This window comes from Megalops cyprinoides, chromosome 2, assembly GCF_013368585.1.
Source record: "Megalops cyprinoides isolate fMegCyp1 chromosome 2, fMegCyp1.pri, whole genome shotgun sequence".
In the NCBI taxonomy this organism is placed as follows: domain Eukaryota; kingdom Metazoa; phylum Chordata; class Actinopteri; order Elopiformes; family Megalopidae; genus Megalops; species Megalops cyprinoides.
Genome location: NC_050584.1, coordinates 11,135,782 through 11,161,449, shown reverse-complemented (window position 1 = coordinate 11,161,449; position 25,668 = coordinate 11,135,782). Strand labels below are relative to the sequence as shown.

The 25,668-nt window shown below is 41.0% G+C and overlaps 2 protein-coding genes across 3 annotated transcripts; one reads left to right on the top strand and one right to left on the bottom strand.

Annotated features, from left to right (window-relative positions):
* Positions 1 to 1,603: 1,603 nt before the first annotated feature.
* Positions 1,604 to 3,795, top strand: tmem14ca (transmembrane protein 14Ca). 2 transcript variants are annotated; one of them, XM_036521553.1, is made up of 6 exons: positions 1,604 to 1,896; positions 2,480 to 2,564; positions 2,808 to 2,909; positions 3,085 to 3,172; positions 3,389 to 3,478; positions 3,624 to 3,795. In XM_036521553.1, the coding sequence occupies exons 2-5, from the start codon at positions 2,489 to 2,491 to the stop codon at positions 3,444 to 3,446; spliced, it is 324 nt and encodes a 107-aa protein (XP_036377446.1). In that variant the 5' UTR covers positions 1,604 to 1,896; positions 2,480 to 2,488; the 3' UTR covers positions 3,447 to 3,478; positions 3,624 to 3,795. The 2 variants fall into 2 exon arrangements, with proteins under 2 accessions (XP_036377446.1, XP_036377445.1); XM_036521552.1 differs by having other exon boundaries at positions 3,389 to 3,795.
* Positions 3,796 to 4,142: 347 nt separating this feature from the next.
* On the bottom strand, positions 4,143 to 23,816 carry mak (male germ cell-associated kinase). The gene is made up of 15 exons (XM_036521554.1): positions 23,486 to 23,816; positions 19,252 to 19,517; positions 16,559 to 16,613; positions 16,190 to 16,311; positions 14,757 to 14,839; positions 14,020 to 14,152; positions 13,643 to 13,814; positions 13,039 to 13,206; positions 12,064 to 12,372; positions 11,103 to 11,296; positions 10,766 to 10,899; positions 10,155 to 10,289; positions 9,034 to 9,147; positions 8,706 to 8,801; positions 4,143 to 4,813 (listed from the first exon to the last, which is right to left on the bottom strand). Exons 2-15 carry the CDS (start codon positions 19,350 to 19,352, stop codon positions 4,653 to 4,655), a joined length of 1,977 nt encoding a protein of 658 aa, XP_036377447.1. The 5' UTR covers positions 19,353 to 19,517; positions 23,486 to 23,816; the 3' UTR covers positions 4,143 to 4,652.
* Between the last annotated feature and the right edge of the window lie 1,852 nt (positions 23,817 to 25,668).

The window sequence follows — 25,668 nt, the reverse complement described above, 5'->3', positions numbered from 1 at the left end:
TTATGAATTTGAAAAAGTAATTAACAAATGATCATAGCTTTTCAAATTGAGTGAGTTAAATTTGTTGACTTTTTCATAAAACAGGAATATCCTTTGACGTCCATCAACTTTAAGGACCCCTACTTTAATAACGCTACTGCACACACGAGGGCGCTCCGGAGTACGAAGTGTTCATTTTGTTACTGTGATCACATCAGAATAACTGCAACCGAAATGCAGTGTATTTAGAGAACAGGCAATTCCATCACTTCTCTTTCGTGTCAACTGTAAAATAAAACAGATTTTGTATACTAATGAATGCACGGATGGATAATAAAACGTTGCAAGCTCTCAGTATAATAAATGAATCGAGCGTTGGCATTATGAACGTTTTATTGTGGCCCTCTTACAATGACACCAGGCATTTCTGTATCCCACTCTGAACATGCCTAGTGTAGAGGAATTACGACGACATTAATAACATTATCTGCTCAGAATGGCATGTCTCACATTTGTCACATGCAGGACACTACATGAAATGAATGCCGTCCTCTGATCTACCAATTCTACAACTAATGGAGCATGGTTACTGTCGCCATCATGTTAATACATCTTAGCATGTTGAATCCAGCCCTGCCAGGTGGAGGGTGTGATGAGGTTGTGAAGCTATACAATATTGACTCAATTGTAAAAGGTGACTGTCAGTTAAAGGCTTGTGATAACAGGTAATGAACATTGTGCTTTTTTTCTTTAAAGCTACACCTATACTGAGGGTATAACCAGCACAGTGAAAAAGTCAAATATATTACCATGTATAATCCTAAAATTCCTCTGCTGTAAAATTGTAGTTATAATGCATGCTTGAATTGTCCCACCTCTATTTTGATACATGTGAAAGTGATTTTGATTGAAAGCTCTGTTTGTTTCCCTGACTTGCTCTCATGGCTGCAAGGCTAAGCTGACTGACTTGTCTGTGTTTCAGTCTGGTCTGTAGGAGGACACTACAATAAAACAGAAAGCAAAGGTCACTCTACCATTTGAATTGTTGTAGCTCATGTAGTGGTAATTCATCCAACTATTTCTCATCAAAATTGTTAAATGGCAATGTATTTTCAGCATGAGCTCTAAAATGAAGAACAGATTGTGAGGTGTTTTAGGTGTGTCTGAGTTAATTGTACAAGGAATTTAACAAAATTTCATAATTTATTATTTTATTTTTTCTTTATTTTGTAGAATTCGTCATAGAAACTGAGGCATTTAAAATATAAATCTCTAAAGCTTAAAGTCTAAAAGGCTGAAAACATAAGCTATATTTTGAAATCATGCTTCCTGTCATTTTATACACTTTTGTTGTACTCAAATAATAAGTAATTACGACATCGTCCATACTATATACTATAAAGTACCTGCTTAAGATCACATAAAAACTCCTGTGTAACCGATTTATTTCGTGGATAAAATCCAGGTAAATACAATTAACTACCTTGACATAAACCAAGTAAGATTCTCATCCACAGATTCAGTCTTTTTCCAGTCTTAAACACACAACCGCAGCGCATCTTCTGCGGCGCTCTTTCAGAAACCGGCCGAGACCGTCTACACTTCCGGCCTCTCTGTTCTTTGATTGGTTGGACAACTGAATGAATCCGGCGTTGGTGCAGTGCATGCGTTTATTTTTCCTGCCAGGTACAGCGAATAAGAGAAGGAGAACGCGTATCAGGCCAACTTATCTGTTTTAGCATATATGCAGCACGCTGTTGTCAGTTTATCTGTATAATACACACTTGACTAAGCCCCCAACGTTGTCTGACTCCGCGTTTAAATTCAGTTGTTCCACGAAGTAACTGTTGTCCTACCAGGCGTGCTGCTTCTTACTGACTAAATCCCATAGTTGGACAGAGGACGTCTCGGTGAAAGGTAACGCGCTAAGTGTATTCCAATAGATGGCTTTCTAACCAGATTGATGATTACCAGCGAAACTAATTTATGTTATCTGTTTAGGTTAAAAAGGCACACCTTTCAGTTTTACACAACTGCGCCATCATTCGCGTTGTGCATCTGTTTTGTGTCAAGTTACCAACAAGCTCGTGTACAGTTATTTGGGGTGTGCTAGCCAGCTGGCTAGACATCCCTATAGGCTGTAGCTACAAATGCTTGCTAGGTGGCTAACATGTATTGCTAAATGACTGAATGTGATCAAGCTAGATATTGTGTTGCTCGCTTTACGACAACCATTGATGGTTGGTCTTTAATAGGTTCTAGCAACAGCGAGACTTGTGATCACTTGTTTAGCTGGTTACTTCTGCAAGACGTAGGTCTTCTAAGTTAGATAGCTACAAAGTCTTATGTGCTCCATGGTCACACTAGGAATGACAACTTAAACCCAGGTTTGTTATTTAGATTCCAGTCTTTGAATCATGTAATAATAAATGCATGAAGACTCTTGCGTTCATCTGTCCTTCTTTATGTGACACGTGCGGATATCCTGCTCTTCCTCCAGGTGGTCAAAATGTCTGTTGACTGGGCTGGATATGGCTACGCAGCCCTTGTTGCATCAGGTGGAATCATGGGTTATGTAAAAGCAGGTACAGTGATGAACTCACAGACTGAAACTGCTCCTTCTGTACAGATGTTAAAATTTATAAATTCAAGTCCACTTCGAGTAAATGATCATAAAACAATTTAGGAAGGTATGGTTTTGATGTATGGTTATTCATATTGTACTGTATGTATGCCTGTTGGTATTTCTGTAAACAAGGAATTACAGTCCAGTACTCTAACAGTCCTCCAGTCAAAAGTGTGTACAATGTCTTCCGATACCTCTCCAGGCAGTGTCCCCTCCCTGGCAGCTGGTCTTCTCTTCGGGGGAGTAGCAGGGATAGGCGCATACCGGGTATCTCAGAACCCAAAGGATGTTTGGGTCTCTCTAGGTAACATGCGGCAGAATTGTGCAAGAAATGCTTAAGTCTGTATCAAAGATGGAAAACTGAATTACCACACTTTCATGGCATTGATACTTATCTCACTAGATGCTTGTAACGTGTATAATAAAATAGTCTGTCAGCCTCGTGTAGTTGCATGTTGTGTTGCCTCTCTGCTCAACAGCTGCTTCTGGAACCCTGGCCGGCATTATGGGAATGAGGTTTTTCAAATCGAGGAAGTTCATGCCAGCTGGCCTCATGGCCACAGCGAGGTAACATGCCTTTTAAAAGCACACAGCCCTGTCAGTGTTCTTGGCATCTCATCAAGATCATTTAAGCACTGCACTAAATTGGAAGAGCTGAAATACTCTACCTTGTTATGGACATTATGGCTTTTATTTAATCATCAATAATCACATAACTGTTATGTGACAAAACCATGTGAGCTCTATGGCTGTAGTCTAAAACTGTTTACTTTCCTGTCACAGTGTCCTGATGGTGGGAAAGATTGGGATGGGTATGCTACAGAAGCCCCACGAACCATAATGAACATCTAAAAAAGCCACCCTTCAACACTGGTATAAAATCATGTTGTTCATTTCCCTTCAGTCATAATTTTTCTTTCAGGAGCTGCCTGTCTTCACAGTGAAATGTAGTGGAACTTATTTTGTTCAAAAATGTGAAATAAAATGACTATTTCTACAGTAATTGTTTCTCTTTCAGAAAATGAAACCTTTTGGGATCGTGCTGGTTGTCGGAGTATGTTCCATTGCATTGATTCATGTAGACACAAATACCAACACTTTAGAGTGACTGCTCTCAATTTAATACGTGCCTAGTAGACAAATGTTTTCATCATTTGTAAGGATTTATTTACATAAACAATATATTTTGAAACAGGATTCTTAAACATTTCATGACCATTGAAATTTTACTATGCAAGAGAAAAAAATATTAAAAAATGAATACACAAAATGAACTTTTTTCTTTTAAACATTACTATGTAAAACTACATACATACATACATGAATGGCATTTATGTATTAAAAAAAATTTAGTGGTCACGTAAAACATCATACATTTTAGTGACTGACTGTAAATATAATACATTGCATTCAGTTAACAGATATAAGGTACATCTTACATTTTTGGATTTAATATTCATCCTGGTCCTGGTTACATTTAATTATGTAGACTGTGAAAGACGGATGTTAATTATTTGGAACTACCAAAGATCAAAATCGTTGTTAGTAGGATACAGAGGTGTATGAAACAGAATGCTGAACACAAATAATGACACAGTTAACATCAGAATTCATATAAACTGGGGGTAGATGAAGTTTCATAACTGCTGTCTGTTGTGTGTTGTTGTGTGCATGTGTGTCGTGGAATAGTTCATGCTGAAAGGTGAAAGTTACTTGTGATTACATGGCCATTTTAAACTCCACAGCTAGTCTACCTTGATAAAACAGAAAGTGGCCCCCGACATGGAGCTCATGCCAGTTGGATCAAGATGGTGTTTAACTGGTATTGCCACATATGTTAAAAAATTCTCTCAGCGTGAACAAAAAGTAAGTTCTGATGTGACCATGGACTCAGCTGAATATACAGTGTTACAAGAACAATTCGTGGAGGCATCAAGGCAAAGGTCCTCCCACAAACGTACATGTATTTCCCACACAGTGCAATCTATTGGCTGTATTTCACTTGTGTGAAATGTCTATGGTTAAATAAAGTGAGCAGTGGGCTATGCTACCGATGGCTTCCGTATTTGGCTGCCCAGTCTATTCTCCCATGCACTGACTGAACAGGGGCCGCCCTGGAGAGAAGGTTGCCAGAGTTTTTCCCAAGCGTCCCGAAACCTGATACAGGGATTTGAGGTCTGGCTGCCTTGCTTTTCCACCCTTCGTATTCTGAGACAAAAAAAACAGGCAAAAGCAAAAGACATGTCAATATATCTTCACTCACAATGGTGAAATTTGTTAGTGTGCTACATATTCAAGGAGGATCAAAAGAAATGTATCACTTGTATGTACAATAAAGTTGCACCATTTGCGATAAACAGCAGTCTACTGTGGTAGTCACAGACAAGCAGAATGTCTGGCCACCTCTGGAGGTGATGTAAGGGCTATGTCTGTGACGTGTGCTTTCAACTTGTTCTTACTTTACAAATGCAGAGACTATATTGTGCACATCCGCAGATCTACGAGCCCACTCATTGTTCCAGCTCACAAACATTCAACTTCATGTCTGTCAAGTTGGCCATTCATGGCATCACTGCCATGTTACGGGCCTGTTTTGTGCAGCATCAGAATGTGCCATGTGGAATTGTCATAACTTGATGAGACCGCATGAAGATTCCAAGAGTTCAATATTAGCTAACCTTTAGCAATTAGTATGCTATAAACCGAATCATTCTGACTTAACGTTATGCCACCGATTACATGTTCACTTTTTCTGACAGCACCTCATTTTGTTGTATCAGTGAATACTATTCTCCTGTGCAGTTATCTGAACCTTGCTAACATCCAGGTTCCTCTACATTGCTGAGGCAGTGTGAAAAAAGCAAGAAGCATGATAAGCAGTTGAATTTTTGGCTAAGTATCACTGACACACCGCAATTGCTCTTATCATTTTGTCAGATTAGAAATTGGTACCAGTGAAAAGCCCTAGCAAGCAACAACACCAAGTGACTGTCAGGCTTCATCCCTCAGGCAACATACATATGACACACTGGCATTCACTGTACATTCAAGGCCCATTGATTGCTTTTTGATTTTCTGTCTGGATTTCACTTGGTCTTGTCATTCTAAAAATCTCAACAGTGTATCACAGATGAATAAAAGAATTTCCATACTCTGTATAATTTATTTTTCTATAAAGATGTACTTATAAATAGAATGGCAGGTTTATTCCGATGCTTTGTACAAATGAATATTTTACTAGTTATAAAGTATGTGAAGATTTATTGTATCAGATCTCGACAGGCAGTCTCCAATTAGCAAACTAGATTACAGTAATTTGTGATTATGACATGTTTTAAAATGTCACAATTAATCCTTTTACAACACAAAATCTGCAATGAAAGTAGTTAGCTAAGGAAAAATGTCTGAAAAGGCAAGACATTTTTTCCAACTGAGAGCTTCTGTTTGTCTTGTTGCCTTTCCTTCTTTAGTTTTAGCATGAAGTGAACCCCTGAAGAGAAGCTGAAGAATATTTATTTCAGCCTCTGTTTGATCCTTTGCACTGTCTCACTCACCCTGTCAAATGCTGGTCCAAAGACCATGGTTTGCATCTTGTTGCTCCCCCTGTCTTGTCATTCCCAAAAATGTCTGATTTCCCAGCCATGCTCAGGCATGGAACCCCAGATTATAATATGGCATCTAAGCCCAGTGTTTCTCAGTCCTACTCCTGGAGCCCCCCTGTCCTGCATATCTTCAGTCTATCCTTGCTCCAAACACACCTGATTGAAATAATTAACATGCTCTTTATTAAATCAGGTGTGTTCGGCTAATCAAAAGTGCCACTGATGAGTTCAGTCAGGTAGGTAGAGCAGGGAAAGATGGAATACTTGCGGAGCAGGGGGGGCCCCAGGATTGAGAATCAGTGATCTAAGGTAAAACAGGACTGAATTCACAACAGACTGATTTCCAACATGTTTGGTTTTCCAGGAAAGCACTATAAAAAAAGTGGGATGAAAGCACACTGAAAACCCACCTATTCAGAATGCATCTTGGTTCCACCTCGATCCCCACCCCCACAGCACCTACTATTTGTATTACTTATTGTTTATTTTATGTGTAGCATCACACTGGGTTACAGATACTGTGATCTAGTGACTGTGTGATGTATGGTAGTGTGCGCATTTGGCTTCCCTTAGTTTCTAGGCCGTCTTGTTTCAGGTTAGCACATGTTAACCTGTAGCGGTGCTTGAGTAGTGTTGTACTCACTGGCCTGGGAGTGTAGTTAGCCTGGTCTGACACTATTGCTCATTTCATTTTAATGGAAAACACTGCTGTTCTCTTGTGCTGGAAGTTGCTCTGGATAAGAGCGCCTAGCTAAATGAATGTAATGTAATGTAATGAAAGTGGGCATGCTCATACAGTAATAATTAGGGCAGTTTAAAGCTGCTTTTCAATCCAACAAAACATTCCTCTAGTTACAGGAGACTGGGAGAGACAGTCACAACAGCTGACGAAGTATTTCATGATTTCATAGACGTCCAAGCCCCTGTATTCAGCATTAAGATTATATATGAAGAGTGGCCACAAGTCAATCTAACTGCAATGCCCTCTGTCCTTTATTTGATGAACACATTTACACAATTCTTACAAATGTTACTCTCTCAAGGCCTTCCCACACTGCATGCTTTTTAGTCAGACTCTGAGGTTCGCACAAGCTTCATTAGCATCCAATTAGCAAAGGTATTGAATCTAGAGGTTGTAATTCAAAGCAGAGGCCAATATGCATAAGCGCTATGCACCCATCTTTTTGGAATCCGCAATTGCACACTGTCGTGTCTCACTGGAACATCTCCTAAACACAAGGAGTGAATGCAAGGCGAGCAAGCGCAATCCTCTGGTACATTCATAAGCCAACACGGGTACCTTTCACACCAAAAGCCACCATCTGCACTACAGCGAGCTAAGTGACAACTGGAGGACTGCCACAGTCTCACTGACATACCCACGCCTCCCACCTCCATCCCCAGCAGATATAATATTAGTTGCCCTATACGCTCTAGTTGCACAAATCTGATAGTACTGTGTCCTCAAACAGACCTTGCTCTCAGCTGAGAACTGTCTCATTGTGGAACTGTACACATCCTGTCCCCGTACTGTCGCTACACTTACTGTATGCACTTTTGTAAGTCGCTTTGGGTAAAAGCGTCTGCTAACTAAATAAATGTAAATGTAAATATACTTTTACATACTGTGTTTGTATACTGCACTTAATTAACAGGCAAGTAATAAAGCACCTGTACTAAGTTGCTACACTTGCCGCCATTTTAAAGTCGGTTGGATGTTTTGTTTTTCTCCTTGTTGCTGTCAAAAGCAGGTGTGGACTAGATTGTCAACTATATCAAGAGCAGAGCAATCAGAGAGACAATGACTGCTGCTGTGTCTGAACACAGAGCGCGCACAAATGCAATTCCCAGTCTGTAATGTGCATGCAGTTGCATTTACACTTATACCCCTGTACAATCAGCATCACTGATCTTTGGTTTTCCATTCATTTCCTCCCAATATACTATGAAAATGTTCACTATTATGACACGGCATTCTGAGATGAATAAAACTGGACCTCCACAGATATTATTGTGAACACAGCACTGCTCCAAGAGCCACTGCAGCGTCTCGTCAGGTCCTGGCTCTGTTGACGTACCTATTTCTTCACTCATGCATACTGTACCTCCAACTCTCTTCTTTTATTTATGTGCCTAGCACAGCAGACCACTGCTAAAACAGTCCTGCCCACAGACCTCGAGGAGAGATTACCTACTCTGCTGCACTGACTGAGTTCGCATAGTGTGCAAACTCTGCTGTATAAATACGCGTCCTGATCAAGGTGGATTTCATGGTCGTGTGAAATTCGTACTTGGGGCCAAATTCCCAAAGGCAAACATCATATTGTGAGGGAAAGCTTTGGCCTTAGAAAACACGCTACAGCCAAATTATGCACATGATAAAAGTCACAATTACTTAAATGTACTGCAAAGCGATTCACAAAGGACATGGCAGTTATATTGAGCAGAGGCCTACATTTGTTTCCATTCTGTATAAAAATGCGTTCTTGCCACATTACCTTCATTGGTTTCAAAAAAGCCTCTATTGTCAGTAGACTTTAGCTTTGATGCATTCATTTTGTCGTTTCTAAGATCAGCAGAGGGAGAAAGGTCTACTGAGAGTAAGAAAACATGAAAGAGGAGGTTAACACAGAAGAGTAACAGTGACATGCAGAAAGCACTGATAAAAGCAGGTGTATTAAGTAAATTGAGATGAATAACTTCATGCTTCTAATAATGTCTTGTTAGTTACTGTCAAAGAGAGTGTTTTATGGAAATTTCTATGAATTTCTGTTGCCAGGCTGGTTTGGAAATTTCAATGCCTTTGAAATGACATTGGAAACTTACTTGCAGATTGGTCTCCTAGAGGTGCAAGATGGATTCTCTGTCCTGCAGATCCAACTTCTTTCTTATGAAAAGAAGGAATATAACCTCCGGTGGGGTAGTTTGTGACAAAGTTTCCTAATGGGTATAAACCAATCATTGAAAGCATTAGGCAGAATTTCAAAGTCATCACACCTAGTACTTGAGGATTAGTCATTTCTTCATGTAAATGTGACAGAAATAAGAAATGGCATAGTTTTCAATCCTGTGTCTAGGCAACAAGTGCGTATTCTTGCTCATCTTCCAACTGGGCCCTTTGCTTCATGTGACTAATTGAGATGTTGACTCATACCTGGATGTGGTTGCACTTGCTATTTGCAAGTCTCAATTTACAGTACTTGGACAAGACTTGAGTTGGAATAAAAATCAGCATAAAAGAAACAGTCATTAAAAGCTACTACTGGGGAAACAGTGAGGATGAAATGCATGACGCCCATAAAAAAATCATGAAATAAACATTAGAAGAGAAAAAGAATTAACTTGCTCAAAATGACAAAATAGAAGGGGTAACCTATACAAAAATGATATAATGAGAACAAATTTTAGAGAATATATTAATTTGCTCAATCACTAAGTTGAAAATGTGTAAATTATTTCCATTTTTGGTATACTATATATATATACAAGAGTAGAGATAGATGGACGGGTGAAAGAGAGAATTTAAAAATTAAAAGGTGGCAGCTGGCAGAGATATGATGGCAAACAGAAAGGACAGAAAGGAAACGGCTGTGAAAAAATCTGATTTTGATGAGTAGACAGGATCATGAGGCGCCTCAGACCACAGTCCGGGGGGACACTTGATCTCTAGCCACTGTCTTAATACTCCCCTGATCTCATGAATTAAGGATCGAGGGAAGCAGGATACGCTTTTTGTGCGATAGTCAACAAAACAAATGAATAATACAGGCCCCGCTCCCCTTCTCTGCCAGGGCTGGCTACTTGAGCGCACCGAAAAATTGTGCTTTGTGTTGAATTAGTATTAAAGAGCAATGATGCATCAGGAAATTAGGGCCGCAGAACTAAGAGTCACACTGGCAGCATTAGTAATGAGACAAGCAGACAAGTCTGTTTTAACAGGTCGTTACCTGCATTCACTCTCGTAATGGACAGCCCAGCTCCGATGTGCGAGGGTGGTTTATTCATTAAAAGGGCAGCATTGTCCCATCGTTCTCTGCTTGGATCCTTGTGCCCCACTAAGGGCGTGCTCTTGGGGTTCACTCCTGAAACAAACAGGAAGCTCAGTCATCCACAGACACGGGTGTGCCCCAGAAAGACAGGACAGCTGTATCATGAGATATTCCAGCATGGAAAAAGAGAACCAGTAACATCATCTATCGGGCTGTTCTCCCCTGCAGCTGACCTCTTCCCCCTTCACCTCCTGCCACACATCAACGAGCATAGTGTGTCCACTCATGACTCATTCAGTCCAGCGGCGGAGTGACTCTTTTGGGACTGAATTATATTTAACCCGTTTGCTGTAATTACATTCAAAATGCAACAACACTTAGAGCCAGGTAACAAGGAGAAAATCCTTGACAAAACCAAGTGTATTTTAACAGAAAATGAAAATGGGGATGTTCGCTTGTATGCTGCAAAACTGACTTGACCTGCATCAATGTTATCGAAAGTATCACCACAAAAAAACTGGGGTGATGCTTAAGTAAAAGCTAGCGAATCCTCTACAGCATGATCTTACCAGGGAGGTATCTCGATTGTCGTAAGTAGTGCTGTTTGGCTGATGAGGACTCAGGGTCCATGCGGTTTATGTTGGTATTGCTTGGTAACTTAGTCACAGTACTGTAGATATTAATGGGTTTTGGGTCAGTAGCCCTGAAGAGGTGAAACGGGAAAATAAACAAGTGATCAAATTACACAATACCACAAACCCACATTTTCCAATGACACAAGCCAGCATGTTACGATAACACAAACCGACACAGTTCATAGGCTTTAACTCCTTTTGGAATGGAGCCTAATTACAGAAACATCAACAGTACAGTAAAAAGAGCGCAAGTAAAAATAAAGCAACTTGCCGATAGATGGGATCCTCTCGTATTTTCTCCTTGACAGATCCTATGCTGGGTCTCTTGGAGTATGACACGCCCATGATGTCCGAGTCATCGAACTGGTCCCAGCTGTCTGAGGCTTTCACCGTGGTCTGCCCCCAGCGCCTCCGCCCGCTCTTCACCCCCACCAGGCTGTTCTCATTTCCCATAGGAGCATGTCTCTGCCACAACAGAAATGTCTCCCTTCAACACATTCACACAGGGTGCAGGGCTATGCAGGACAGAGAATTTTACAGAAAGGAATAACCCTGGAATAATACACTGAAATGACTGCAATGTTGTCAGATAAAAAGGACATGCAAACACTGTGTTTGATGATAACGTTTTAATGTATCGGTATGTATAATTTCTAAATTGGGTATTTCCTCTGAGACTGAATATCAAAAGACATCACTTCATGTCTTACCAATGATGGAAACCAATATAACTCTTGTGTATCTGTAAATCTGAATATGCGTCCCCAGGTACAATGCCATTTTGGTGATGAACTGGAACAAACATTAAGTCAATGTGAACCACAAAACAATTTTATGTATGGTGCCCCCAATGCTAGTGGTCATTAGTGCACTGTGTTGCACACTGACAGAGCTCTGCAGGGGTGTGAACACAGTCTCAGTGCCTGGCTTCGGTGGTCATTAGCACATCACAATGGCAGCGCTGAGGGTCAGCGCCCTGGGTCAGTGTTTTGCATGGTTGTGGGATGTGTTGGCATTACACTAATTCATATGTTTTACTTTGTACTTGTCAGTCTGGGCACACATTTGTGACATGTGCGGCACTGATGCTCGCTCATGTGTGGTTAGCTGTGCCCTGTTTCTGCAACTGTTCTCACGGCACTTTATCAGATACGCTGTGCAAGTCCCTCTGGCTGAGACCCTCTGCTAGAGGACGACGGTTTAGGGCAGTGTAATGTTTCGGGGCGGCCCACCGGCAGCGAGTTGCTGTTGAAGCTGTGCCGCACGAACGGCTCCTGCTTGTAAGCCTCGGCCTGCGGGGCGGTCTTCGCGAAGGCCTGGGGCAGCGGGATCTGCTGCAGGGGGTGGTGGTAGTCCTTGCCCGGGGTCTCCGCCGGGAGCTTGAACGCCGGCTCCGAGGACGACTGCAGGTCCGACTTGCACAGGGAGAGGGGCTTGGGCTCGGCGGCATGCGCCGGCTTCCCTGGGGCCCTCTGCTGGTCCTGGTGCTGGGAGGGAGGCCCCAGCACCTGCCCTACTTGGAAGTAAGGGTGCCTCAGGGCCTGGAACGTACCAAACACACAACACCTCTTTAATTAACCGTATCAGAGTTTAGAGTAGTCCATACAGACAGAGTCCGTTTTTTTTTTCTTCTACGGGTTTTGAGCGTCTTTACCTGATAGTAGCCAAATCATTCTCTCAATAAAGATGGATATGAGAATGAGATGCAGTGCAGTCTCAATTGTATATTCTAAGTCCATGCATGTCTCTCTACGGTGTATTTTCAGTCGGTAATATATTTTCCAACATGTATTAGGCCACTGTGCCGTATAAGCCATGATGTGCGTGCGACAGCCAGCTGTGTTATAGTTTGGGGCCATATAAGGATATGTATGTAATATAGACCTTGTGCTCTCACGTAAGGATACATGTGCAGGCTATGTGCATGTCCTTGGATGGAACATTCTGGACTAGTGAGATAATGCATTTTTAATGTTCTGAAGGATAGTGTTGGAGTGCTGGTAACTGTCCTTAAGACAGGGGGAAGTTTTTAGCATGGTGGAGTATTCTATTCAGTAAAAATCACCTTTCCCCCCAATATTCATCAAATGCTATTTTTGTTCAAAATACCAGAGATATTATCATGTCATTGTAACGCTTAGCATTGCTCTTACTGATATGAGCCAGACAGGGGAAAGTGTCACTGTAGATTAACATTCAAGTTGTACCTGGACTGCAGTGGGTCTCTTCTTGGGGTCCCACTGCAACATGTCCTTCATCAGTGATATGGCCTCATTGCTGGCATTTGGAATAAGTGTTTTGAGGTTGGTTGGAACACACTGCGGGAACCGGAAATTCATTGCAGCAGCAAGCTGGTAGCCTTCTGGCCAGTCAGTCTGTTGTGGGGAGAAATCAGCATTAGCATAATGTTATGAGGACTTGCTTTGGGTACAACTCAACAGCTTTGCTCATCTTTGCAAATGAAAATTGTCGAACACTCACTGCTCAGTAGCTGCAACTGCTATTTCACCAACTAGTGGTAATATTACATATTTCTGTTTACTGCCGAGGGATCTTACAAAGTCTCAGCCGAAAGATGTGACAGGTCACATTAAAACTCACAAACATTTCACATAATACTCATTCCTACATTTATTTAAGACACACAATTTTAGCCTGCATGTGTAATCTGATTTATCCTCCTCAATCCCATAACATGCCATAGAGTAATGATGTTCGAAAAGACCCACAATGTCACACCGTGACCCAATGTGTCCTGCTGAAAACTGCCAAACATCTCCCTTCGCTGGGATCAGGTGGCCTGCGACTGACCTTCTTCACTGTCCCAAGCACCTGGCAGATCTTGAAGATCTCATCCACCTCGCTGTTTCCAGGGAAGAGGGGCCGGAGGGTGTAGAGCTCGGCCATAATGCAGCCCACTGCCCAAATGTCAATGGGCGAGCTGTAGGCCGAGGACCTGAGGAGCACCTCTGGAGCTCGGTACCTGGAGAGACACGGCAGAGGAGCTGTGCTCACACACTTTAGTACTTCTCTCGTTCTCATCACTCGCTGTACCAGCTGAGCCAAATTATTCCCTGGTTCAAAATGATTATTCTAGCGGTCGGTTGCCTTATTAACCGCAGCGGGTGTTGCAGCGTAAAAACCATGAACTACTTTGGCTCTGTGTTTCACCGTGGCGTGTTCCTCACCATCTTGTCGAGACGTAGTCGGTGTACGGGGGGCGAGAGCGGATCTCCCTTGCCAGCCCAAAGTCTGCGATCTTCACAAGCTCAGGGCCCATGCAGAGCAGGTTCTCGGGTTTCATATCTCGATGGAAAAAACCTGAGGGGAGGGGCCATGCAGATGCCATGAAACTGTAAATGCTTCAGTAAGTACTGTGCTACGAGAGCAAATGTATATTTAAGGCCGCCTAGTGTTCTTCTCTGAAAAATGACATAAATATACAAATATCCCCGAGAAATAGTTTAGCTGGATGTACCAAGCATTCAGCATTTTAAAGAAGACTATCTGTGTAGTGTGCACGTGGTACATCAAACCAAACACTTTTTCCAGTCTCTTTCCAAAATCTTCTAATCTAAATCAATTTACTTACTGATATTCAAAGGTACTTGTTCCCTCTGATATATCCATGTACAACAAAAACAGTAGATTGAAGCAGTTCTATGTCTCCAGAGAAATACCCTTGGAACACTTTAAATATTAAATACTTCTGAACACAGAACTACTGTTAAGCAAGCACAACAAATCTACAAATCTTCATTGAGACAGGGTTTACTAAAGCACAGACATACAGTGCCAAGCAATCAGTGCTAGCCTATTATGCCAAAGGTATTAGTGTTCAAAGGTACTTGCACATGAGATACAGGAACACGCGGCAGCGTCAAGGAAAGGAGGGAAGGAAGAACAGCCAGAGGAAGGCTCTTACCATGCTTGTGCACAAAGGCCAAGCCAGACAGCACCTGGAACATGATGTTCCTAATCTCATTCTCACTGAACAGCTTGTTTTCCCTGGCAGCAGAGAGGTGGACCAACAAACAGGAGGGAGAGAGAAAGACACGGAGGATGATATGAGGAAGACGTGCGGCCCGCAGTACATGCGGTGCCGTGGCCATGTGCGCCAATTACACATTAAGCCAGCCGGTGTGAAAAGTCTGCTTTGTGCTGTATGACTCGTGCACTGCTATGATCCACCAGCTGGGCAGGAAGTGCGGCCATCCTCTTTTTGTGGCTATAACCTCCACAGAGAGGCAACTAGTTATTTGCCACAGGCAGTGGATTAAGTATTTAGGGCAGATGTTAGGTATCACACACGCATCCCAAAAGAGGAACAACAATTACTGAGCACCCTCCTACGGCTGAAACTCTTACATATAACTGAAATGTCAACTGGAAAAAAAAAAATCATATTTCTGTGATTTTTCTTCATGTAATATTGATCAACTACGTTTCAAATTCCAATACACTCAATTAAGAAGTAACAGTCAGGTGACCATCAGTCATCAAACAGACTAATTAAAGCCTACAAATCATGAATATTCATCAAGGCCTTCAGACCTATTGTTCATTTGAGCCTGTTATGTGCTAATGTTGTCGTTAGTGGGCTGGGCAGTGTGCCCCTCCAATGGCTAACTCTTGGTAACTTGTGCATAACTGCTTAATGTAGTATAGGCTCAGTTGTTCTTGTTCCTTTGATGGGAGGTCACTGCAGGCCTGAAAAGGAAAACCTACCATGTTTATGGATATATGAAAGCCCCTGTAAAATCTGATAGGTCATGTTTCTGATGACTGATTCAGGGAACAACTTGTTTCTGCAAATGAAGAATCGATACACCATACCTGTCAAACCAATGGACTCATTCGAGACATTAAAGGTCTGATGCAACCTACAGGTTTTATCCCCAAAGTCGAATCACACCAGTAATAATAAATCCACAGAGCCACGTTCATTTATCTAAACTGACATTCGTTTACGGTGCAGTTTACGGGCTGTTTATCTAATGCGATCAGTAACTTACTGATGTAGCTTACTGCTTACTGATTAACATGTTTGCGTATGTGACCGTACTTGAAAGTTAAGTATTTGAAAATATTCCCGAGGTAAAGTGTTCAATTGGACATGTTACAAATATGAGCATACACATACATATACACAGAGAACAAGTTCAATTAAAAAAATGTACAATACATCCAACCACAGTTTTCCTGGTTTTACTGTCTCATATAAAAAACAGGGAGTCTTTTAAAACACGCAATATAAATAATGATCGAATCATGGATACATTGATTTTAAACACAAGATTAAAACATTTGACTGAAATCATTCTATCACATTTCACATCTCCAAACCAATAACCTTACCTGTCTTTCATTAGCTGATAAAGGTTCTCTTTCATATATTCAAAGACAAAGTAGAGGTGGTCATTCTCCCTTATAACTTCCTTTAATTTCACAACATTGGCATGATTCAGCTTCTTCAGTGACTGCAAACAAATATTTTGGTAGATCAGGGTATGCAAAGCACATATAGTAACATCTTTCATCCCACCATCAAAACAAAATTCAAACATTATATGATGTCATAATAAAAAGGAAGTCGCATTCATACATTTAGTAACTGTATCTAGTTACCCATACTAGATATTGTAACTAAAATGTGAAACATTAACCTCAAGATGTGGTACTTTGCCTGTGCAAAATGTTCCATGTGTCTGTATGCAGTGATCTTACCTTGACTTCTCTCAAGTTCATGCATTCTTCCCAAGAATAAAATTTCCGCTTCATTCTGTGAGACAATATAAGCAGCTAAGTTTACTACGTAATAATCTTCCTTCATGAATTTAATTCAACAAGGATAATTTTTACACCTGATCATCTGTTTAACACTCACATAAAGTGTTTAGATAGAACTGTGATAGCTGTTGCAGTCTGGCAGTAGTCCTAGAATTTTTAAATTCAAGACTACAGCTGCCAGCTTGAAATGTAGTAAGTTAACTGAAAATTATGTCTACAATTAAACAGTTCAAACATCTGAATTGAATGCTTTGAAATGCTATGTATTATTGATAGGATTTATTATTAATACGAATTAAAATAAATAATGCAGTACACTCCATTTATAAGGATCACATCCAATAAAGAGGATTTGATTTGTTTAAGTGGTTGATTCTTAAAAGCAGAATCACCTATTTATGAATTGATAAGAATGTACATTTACCTTTATTTAACTGAATACTTGTACACAGGTACATTCTTCATACAAGGAATAAAATATATCTGAACATACAGTACTTCAAGCCATCCAAAATAAGGATAATAGTACGAGAATAACTGGTTTCATTCATCACTGTGCAAATGGCTGGTGCTTTGGAGACGTCTGGATGCAGTTAATGTCCTCAACTAAATTCTCGCACATAATTTTGAGTGTCTGCGATTACCGGCACTGTGTAGGCTACAATGCCATGGCACAGTCACTGTTTATTCAAGCACAGTGTGAATGTGCCACTTGACTCATAGGTCACAAATCTGTTCACAGTCCCTTTCATCTGCTTTCTCTGTCTTTCAGAATACCAAGACGTGTGGACAGAAGTGCTCAGCTTCTCAGATACACCTCTTTTGTTGGTCTCAAGAAGACCGTTTCAATACTCTATCCTTGCATGTAAATAAACTGTAAAAGGTTTTCTTTCACCAAAATATGTTACATCTTAGGTGTTAAGGTAATTAAATTATAATATAAACAAACCCTACTTTTCACTATTTATGCATCATTCAAATGAGGATCATAGTATGTGACCTGAGTGAATCCAAAATTGTTCTTAAAAGCAGTTTGCTTTATTCTTACAAATGGAGTGTGTAAACAGCATTACTATAGCAATGACTCTGCTCCAGTGTTTCTGAACACAGTTGAGTCTTGTATGAGTGATTATTAAAGGAATGCACCTTATAATAACAAAAATACTGAATGCATCCAAAGCAACACTTTATGCCCCCTGTAAACAGAATGGCAAACCAACTGGGTAATGTTTGCAGTCGAGTTATTCAGATGCTGCAGTCGGCTGTAAATAAATAAATAAAGTTATCACTTCCTTTATTTTCTTTCGATAAGAAAGCCATTTCAGAATGATTACCTCTGACATTGTTAAACATAGTACTTTCACAGCACCTTCCTGAAATAATTTGTCATTTTATAAAAACTGACTTCACCTGAATGTCAATGTGAAATATATCCTGGCCCATTATCTGCACTTGTCCAATAGCCATATGAATGTCCTATAACCAGCATGAAGTGGAAGATCAGCAGCCATCACTTGTCTGAGCTACGTTGTTAAACCATTATCACTCCCCACTGCATCTAAATCTACCACAGCAGATTACAACAGTGTTTCAAAAACATAGACTACACAGTGTAGCACGTCCCCTGGTCAACATGGCCGATCATTCCAAACACAACCTGGGAGGGACGTGACTTTGGCACTAAAGCTGGAATTATGTAACGGGACCACAACATGCAGATATTGCACTCCTGGTCTGCCATCGGTGTGGCAAAGGGGAAACACTACGCTCTCCACTTTCACTCCTTTCACCATCATCAAAGGGATCGTTTTACATGATAACCTTCCATTTACAAACTGGGCCGGGACAGCCTCCACACTGCGTGCATTATTTACACGTCTCGATGAAAAACACGCATGTAAGCTGGTCTTCCTTAGCGGGAGTGGGGCGGATGGCTTTGTCCAAACTCACTCACCATACTGCACAGTGGCGTGTTGCAAAGGGCAACACAGGTTTTCAGGTCCAGTGTGGCAGGACAGCAAGAGCCATCCATAGCCTGTTTGAGAAAGCAATACTGTGTACTGACGTACTTCAAAGTAGAGAGCTCTCTGGATGGTAGTATCAGTGTTAGAAAGAAACCGGGATGCCCAGTGTCGGATCCTTTCTGAAAACACTCAATCTACCAACCTTGACTGCACTCTTAGAGCTGATTACTTTACATTATTGTCATTTCGCAGACTCTCTTACCCAGAGCAACTTCCCATTTTATGAGCCCTGTTCCTTACCACTACACCACACTACTGCCCCTGATCCTGATTGGACAGAACAAAGCATAGGACAGAAACAGACACTCTCAAAAAGAGTGTGGCTAAAAGCACTGTTTTCACTGATGATGCTGGGCATTGAGTGATGATTTGCAAACTCATGTCTAACCCTGCTGTACCTTCTCTTTCTGCATACAGCCCATTTTCAAACACATAACCTGTTCAAGGGAACAAACAAAAGGAAGCAAACAAAGAGCGAAAAGACAAAAGATGCCCTTAGATTCAAACAACAAATCCATTACACCCCCCCCCCCCCTTCTGAATGAGCGACCCTTGACAGTCTGAAAGGGAACGAAAGCACGAGGGAGGACCGGGACGGCCGTGTACCTCTTGATGGCCACCAGCTCCCCGGACTCGTTGCTCTTGCCCATCAGCACGCTGCCGTACGTGCCGTCGCCCAGCTGCTTCAGCGTTGTGTAGCGGTTCATCCTCCCGGGACGGCGTTCTCTTCCTCGGTCACGTAACAGGGACGCCCATCAACAGCGCTCACGCGAGGCGGGAGTTCCAGGAGCGGGCTTCTGTCGACGCTGCCATGGCGTTTTTCTACCAGGTCCCGGCGGCTGGCGACAGCTTGCCCTCCATGTCTCGCGCACCTTCGATGAAAGTGACAGAAATGTCCTCGGGATAAGCCCGGGCTGCAAACCGCTTCTTTTGAAACGTTCACCAAACAGCACGCCCGCCTGCTACAGTAATCCCGGAACGCGGATTATATCCGAGTCCACTCTCATCCCTGATAGAAAATCCCATTGCATAAGGGGGGGATGCGCTCGCCCTCCCTCGGTAGCCTGTGTTCTGAGAGACAGATGGGAATGAGGGGAATCAGGCATCCCCACTCCCGCTGATGAGATAGATGAAATGGCTTAAGCCTGTCACGACAGGCCTCCACCAAGAGCACGCCAGGGATAGAGAAACACAGGTCTGCGTGATTAGGTTGAATGGGGTACAAATAGGATCTCCCTTAGCCGTGACATTTGAGAACCTTCGCCGGCCCTCACCCTCCTTTACAGTCAGTTGTAATTCAGCAGCGAGAGGGGAACCAATTTCCATTTAACATCATAGGCTATTAACTAATTTGACCGTGCAGCTTGGAAGCTAGTAAGAGCCTGAAATATGACAAGGACACAGCAGATTGAGGCTGTACATGGATTGCAGGTAAATACAGCATAATTTCAGAGCAGGTCTCTTATCTGGCTAAGTCGCCTGTCTGTTGCTGTATCAACCTCATTGCAAATGAAAACTAATTTAAGATCGATTTTTTTCTGTCTTACAAGGCATAGCCCTGAAGCAGCTACACCTCAGCACTCCTGGTGTTTCTGTGGTGTTTCAATTGCTCCTGGTAAATCTCAGCACATCCTGCAACTAGTCTCTCAGCTCACTTTCTGACTACTTGAAGCGACCAGCCAAAAGCAGGGCAGGCAGACATAGCCCTGTTTGCTTCTCTTTTACTTAAGTTGTGGGATCTGGAATAAGAATATTTTCTGTTTGTATATGCCTCCCATAAATAACAGAGACAGAGAGACGTATTGTACCACTGTTACAGAGATATTTGTGAAAGATACAAAGATATTTGTTTTTTGTTCTACTACAGTATAGCACAGACATAATAAAATAAGAGAAAAGCTAAAATGCATTAGGACTTCTGTCTTTATTATTCTAGAGTCATATTTTGGGGTCTCAGGTTAACTTTTTGGTGAACCAGGACAACAAGACTGCTGCATAAAAAATGTCACAAGCCAGCAAGATTTTTTACTTCTCAAAAAGCAGTTACAATCTCATTACCCAACAAGATAAATAAAGACAGCTAAAATGTATAAACTCGATTATAGCTCTATTATGAACTAACACCACATTTTATACCCATTTCATTTTTATTATCTAATAATCATTTCCAACGCTACTGCGGTACAATATTATCATGCAAACACTGCTGCATAACAACAGAAAACCCAAATATTCCCCAGAACTACTAATGTGACACTGACACCTATCTTTGCATGGCTTTTTTTAATTTCTCCTTATTTGGAGGGCTTCATTACCCCATGTAGTGGCAAGAGGAGTCCTTAGAACGCTAAAGTAAACACTCATCTATTTGGCTATCAAGACAAACCTCCACTGCACATATCAAAATAAGCCACATTCCACATTTTTAGTTTGAAATTTAAAATCTGACCCATCCAGTAGATAGATAATGCAAGAGACAAACATAGGCCCTTTTTGAATTTAAAAAAATCCATAATCTTATCTATAGACGTGCACTAAATAATCCATTGTCATGTCTAAAGCAGTGAGTGCCCTCTTCATGTAGAATCCACTGACAGGGTAATTGTTCTTACGTGTACAGAGTTCATTCAAAACAATGCTATGGCAATACCTTCTGTTCCTATCTGTCTGCTCATTTTGGTCTTTGGCATTTCATGCATTTAGTCATATGTTACATAATCAAATAAATGCTCGCCAGTAGAAAAATCACATGGTGTCACCTATAAAGAATGCAACATATGGGGTCTAGAATAACACTAACACTTAAGAAGCTGATGACATGAGCAATTTTTGTTCAAAACATTTGCACAGTGGCAACTGGAAACGCACCGTTAGTTCACAGGCAGACACTGAGCTTATTTTATGCTTCTGCAAAACAAGAGCGCTATAAGCCATACACGGCGATGCAATTTAGAGTATGTCCTTTGATTGTCTGTATCTATATCAGAGAGGGCAGTCTGACTTTGGATTGCTGGCACTATCCCTAACATATACGGAAACTGAAAATTCAATTTTCTTATATGCTTGGGATGGTGCCAGCATGCCAAAATCAGACAGTCTTCTCTGTTTGTATCTATATCAGGGCAGGCTGTCTGATTTTGGAATGTTGGCACCATCCCAAACATATAAGAAAACTGAATATTCAGAGCTTTATAATTGCATGCAAACTGCACACAGCCTGCTGCAGTGGCAGGTGACCCGCGTCCAGCCAGCCCCCTTCATGCAGTCCAGAGAGGGCAAGGAAACAAAAGACACAAAGCTAAAAAAAAGGTGTTTACTTCTATGCAGTAAGATTCATGTGTGCATTCTATAAAATGATGGAAGACAAAGTTTTAACCTACACTGACAAACTGATTGTTACAATTAACCGAACAACTGACGCATTAAAGCTTGCAGTCACTGATTCTTGGGGTGGGGGATAGGTGAATCAAGTAATTCATGGCGCCCACCACTGGCTCACCAAGGGTCTGGTGGGAAGAAAGACACCCCTCGCTTCTTGTGTATCTGCATCACTATACTGACTGACCAACCACACACACTTGCATCCAAACAAGCTCAGTGCAGCAACCAGTCCTTCAAGTTCAAGTCTGATATACTGTTTAAAATCAAGTATCAATATATGGGAGGTTTGAGACAGTTGTCTCCTACTCACCAATTATTAGATAGATTCTTCGGATAATCCTCACTCAGCTGCTGGACGAAGATCGAGTAAATCACACATAGTAACTTAGTGTTTACATCTATATCTTAAGTCATATTAGGCTTATAGGGTCGTTTCAAATTTTTTTTTTAATCTCTCGCAACCTTTGTCTTTGTCATCTAAACCAAACTGCACTAAATTGCTGGCATGTTATTTTTTTACATCTGCATTGCGTTATTCTTTAAAACGTATTTGTCTTAATTTTGTATGCAATATTTTATTAAATGACGTCACTGTTTATCACAATGAGCTTTATATATAATTTGTCGTTACAGTCAACTCGTGACAATGAAGATTTGAGACTATGAGGACAAGCTTGCAGCAAAGCCTGACAATCACAGCGATTGCGTGAGTCGTCCGGAATATATGCATTTCTACTAAATTAGCAAATGCCAGCTACCTGGCTGACTGGCTAGCTACGTACTTCAATTAATAAGCTAGATCGATGTGGCGAGTAGCTAGTTAGTTAGCTTTATTAGCTTGCACAGTCAATCAAAAATAGCTACTGGCTAGATACGTTAGCTGCTTTGAGACGAACATACATAAGAGCAAACGACAAATGTAGCTGAGTAAGCAGTACCACGCTATCAGTCTGAATTTCAGTACCGTTACTTCAGTTAAATGTTCATGTAAAATCATAGAAAACCAGCTAACTAAATAGCTTGTTAAAACGTTAAGACTGGGGTGGTTAGCTAGCTGTCTTACTGGTTAATTTATTACCTAGCAAGCCAGAATAGTAATGTTAGGTACTGTATTACAGTAACAAAATCTAGCTAGCTACTTTTTAAATTTAGAGCTGGCCAGCTACTTGACGTTAGCTAGCAAGAATCAATAGTTAAATTGAGAGACTGCAAAATAGTAATATCTGTGTAAAAAACACTAAGATTTATGATATGAAACGTTTAACTTGTTTGCTTAGCAGCTAACCAACTACCTGGCTAGTCTAGCTAGGTACAATCCAAATACCATAGCTACTTGACGTTAGCTAGGTAGCTAATTTGTGCGTACAACCAGTTAGCTGCATGTCTGTACAGAATAGTGTTATCTAGCTCGCTAGCTGTATCTGTAGCCTCCATTTTCCTTAATTTGGTGTGCACTTACGATATATATTCGTTTTGTCCCCGAAACTTTATCTGTTCCTTCTTGCCGTTGTCTGCGGGGTTAGACAGCAGTAACGTTGGCTGTGATAAAAATGCAGCTTTCTCCCTCCTGCTCTGCTATTAGAACTGTGTGAGTCTTTCTCCTTAGCAACGGGGACTCCTCTAGAGTCATCAGACGCAATGCCTTGTGGTACTTAATGTGCAGAAAATGGCGTGCTGTCCTTCGTCCACGTGTGCGATGTTGTCAAACAGATGCAGACGGAAATGAGAAATATTGTAAGCCTGGAAATGTTACATATTACGGCTTTATACAGAATCGGTCCCTTGTCTCCTGTCCCCTTCGTAGAGTATGCGTTTTTAATGACGTTCACTTGACACGGACTCGACCTGGCGAGCAGTGAGAGGGTAGGACACACCTCACCATCATCATTCGGCACCATTGCCATGACATGTGGAAAGAAAAAAAAAAACATTTTATTCCTTCAAGGAGAGAAACCTTCTAGTCACGAGGAACGCTTTCTCTGTCTCCCCTTGTCTGGTTGTACCTTTTCATAACGTTTAACCCAAAGGATTAAACATAAAAAGTAAAGTACATTTTTTAATGTAGCTAGCTACCATGCTGCTGTTAGTCAGGCGGTGGTTAGGTATGGATAGTTTCATAAGCTTTCCTAAGCAAAATAACACCCGCTGCACTATCACTCACACATCTTATATATAGCTTGTTAAGTTCAACATTAGCAATATTTTTCTAAATGTCAATTAAGTGTTTTCGACCGACAACAAAATAGCAAGCAATATCCGGTTTAGAAACCTTAATTTTCAAAGGTGAAACATTAGTTTTATGGGTTGAAAATTTCTTCGGACTGCATAAGCAGACACACAGTTTAGGTCATCACAGTTGACTGCATTGCTTCGTGTCTGAGTTTCTCTTCTCAAAGAACTATAATGTGTAACGTACGTATAATGTACATTTTTAGCAAGCTTTTTTTCTGATCGTATAACATTTACAAAATCTTACGCTTTAGCAGGGGAGCTGGCTATGAGAGACAGGTTTTAAGAGTTTAAAACCTGTCTCTCATACCTGCTAACCATTACATTACATTTCATTACATTCATTACATGCATTTAGCTGACGCTCTTATCCAGAGCGGCTTCCAAGACAATAAAACGTAATTTTATCAATCAATCTAAATGAGCAACCGTGTCAGACAGGGCTAACAACACTCCCAGACCAGTGAGTGTGAGCATAACACCATTCAAGCCCTACCACAAATTAACTAACCATGTTATGTGGGTAAGCAACTTTCTAATTGAATTTTAATTCGTTCCTGTGGTCATTTAAAATACTTTCTAAAAATCTAACCTTTGTCGACCCTTGTTGTTTGACCTCTGACAGTTCTGTCAGTTTACCATGGTCATGAGCACTCTTGAATCTGTGAGAAAAGTGTTGGTGGAAGTTTCTCCAGTAGATGGAGTAATGACACCATGGCTTATGATGAGTTACAGGTATAGGGGTGAATTCTCCAAAGGTAAAAGTAAATAGCTACATGGTTTTATTGTATCAAAGACATTTGATACATGACCATAATCTTCTTTCACAAGAAGTACAAGTTTTTTGCTCTATGTTTCAATAAATGGATTTCAAATATTTAAATATGAGTGCAAAGACAACTTCTTCAAGGAATTTTATGGTAGCAAATTAGCAAATTATTTTCCTCACACTGACTTTTTAGGTGTTGCCGGGCTTTTCAACTGCAATGTTGTGAAAAATAATAATTTGCTGTGTGTCTCACTGCATAGCAAAATATGTCTTTGTATATTGCTTCAGTATAACCATAAACCAAATACACATGATTGATTTTATGGACTAATGGAAGAACAACAGGCAGTATTTTTCCTCATTAGAATTATCTTAAGCCCAATGTACAGATATGTATCAGGGGTTTGCTCATTTGTTTTCAAGTTTAATACCAAGGTAGTGTCCGTATACTCTAAACCATTTCTCCTCTAATCGTCATTATCTTTCTATATGCCTTTCTGAAGGTTCTTGCTCGAAAAAATCTGATGCAACACCATTGACAGCAGTGGCTTGTAAATCTGACAGTAGCTTGTCAGCTGCCACCAACGTTAAGCAAATTTAAACTTTTGTTATTTTGCAGTTCATTCCCTGATATGCTGGCTAGT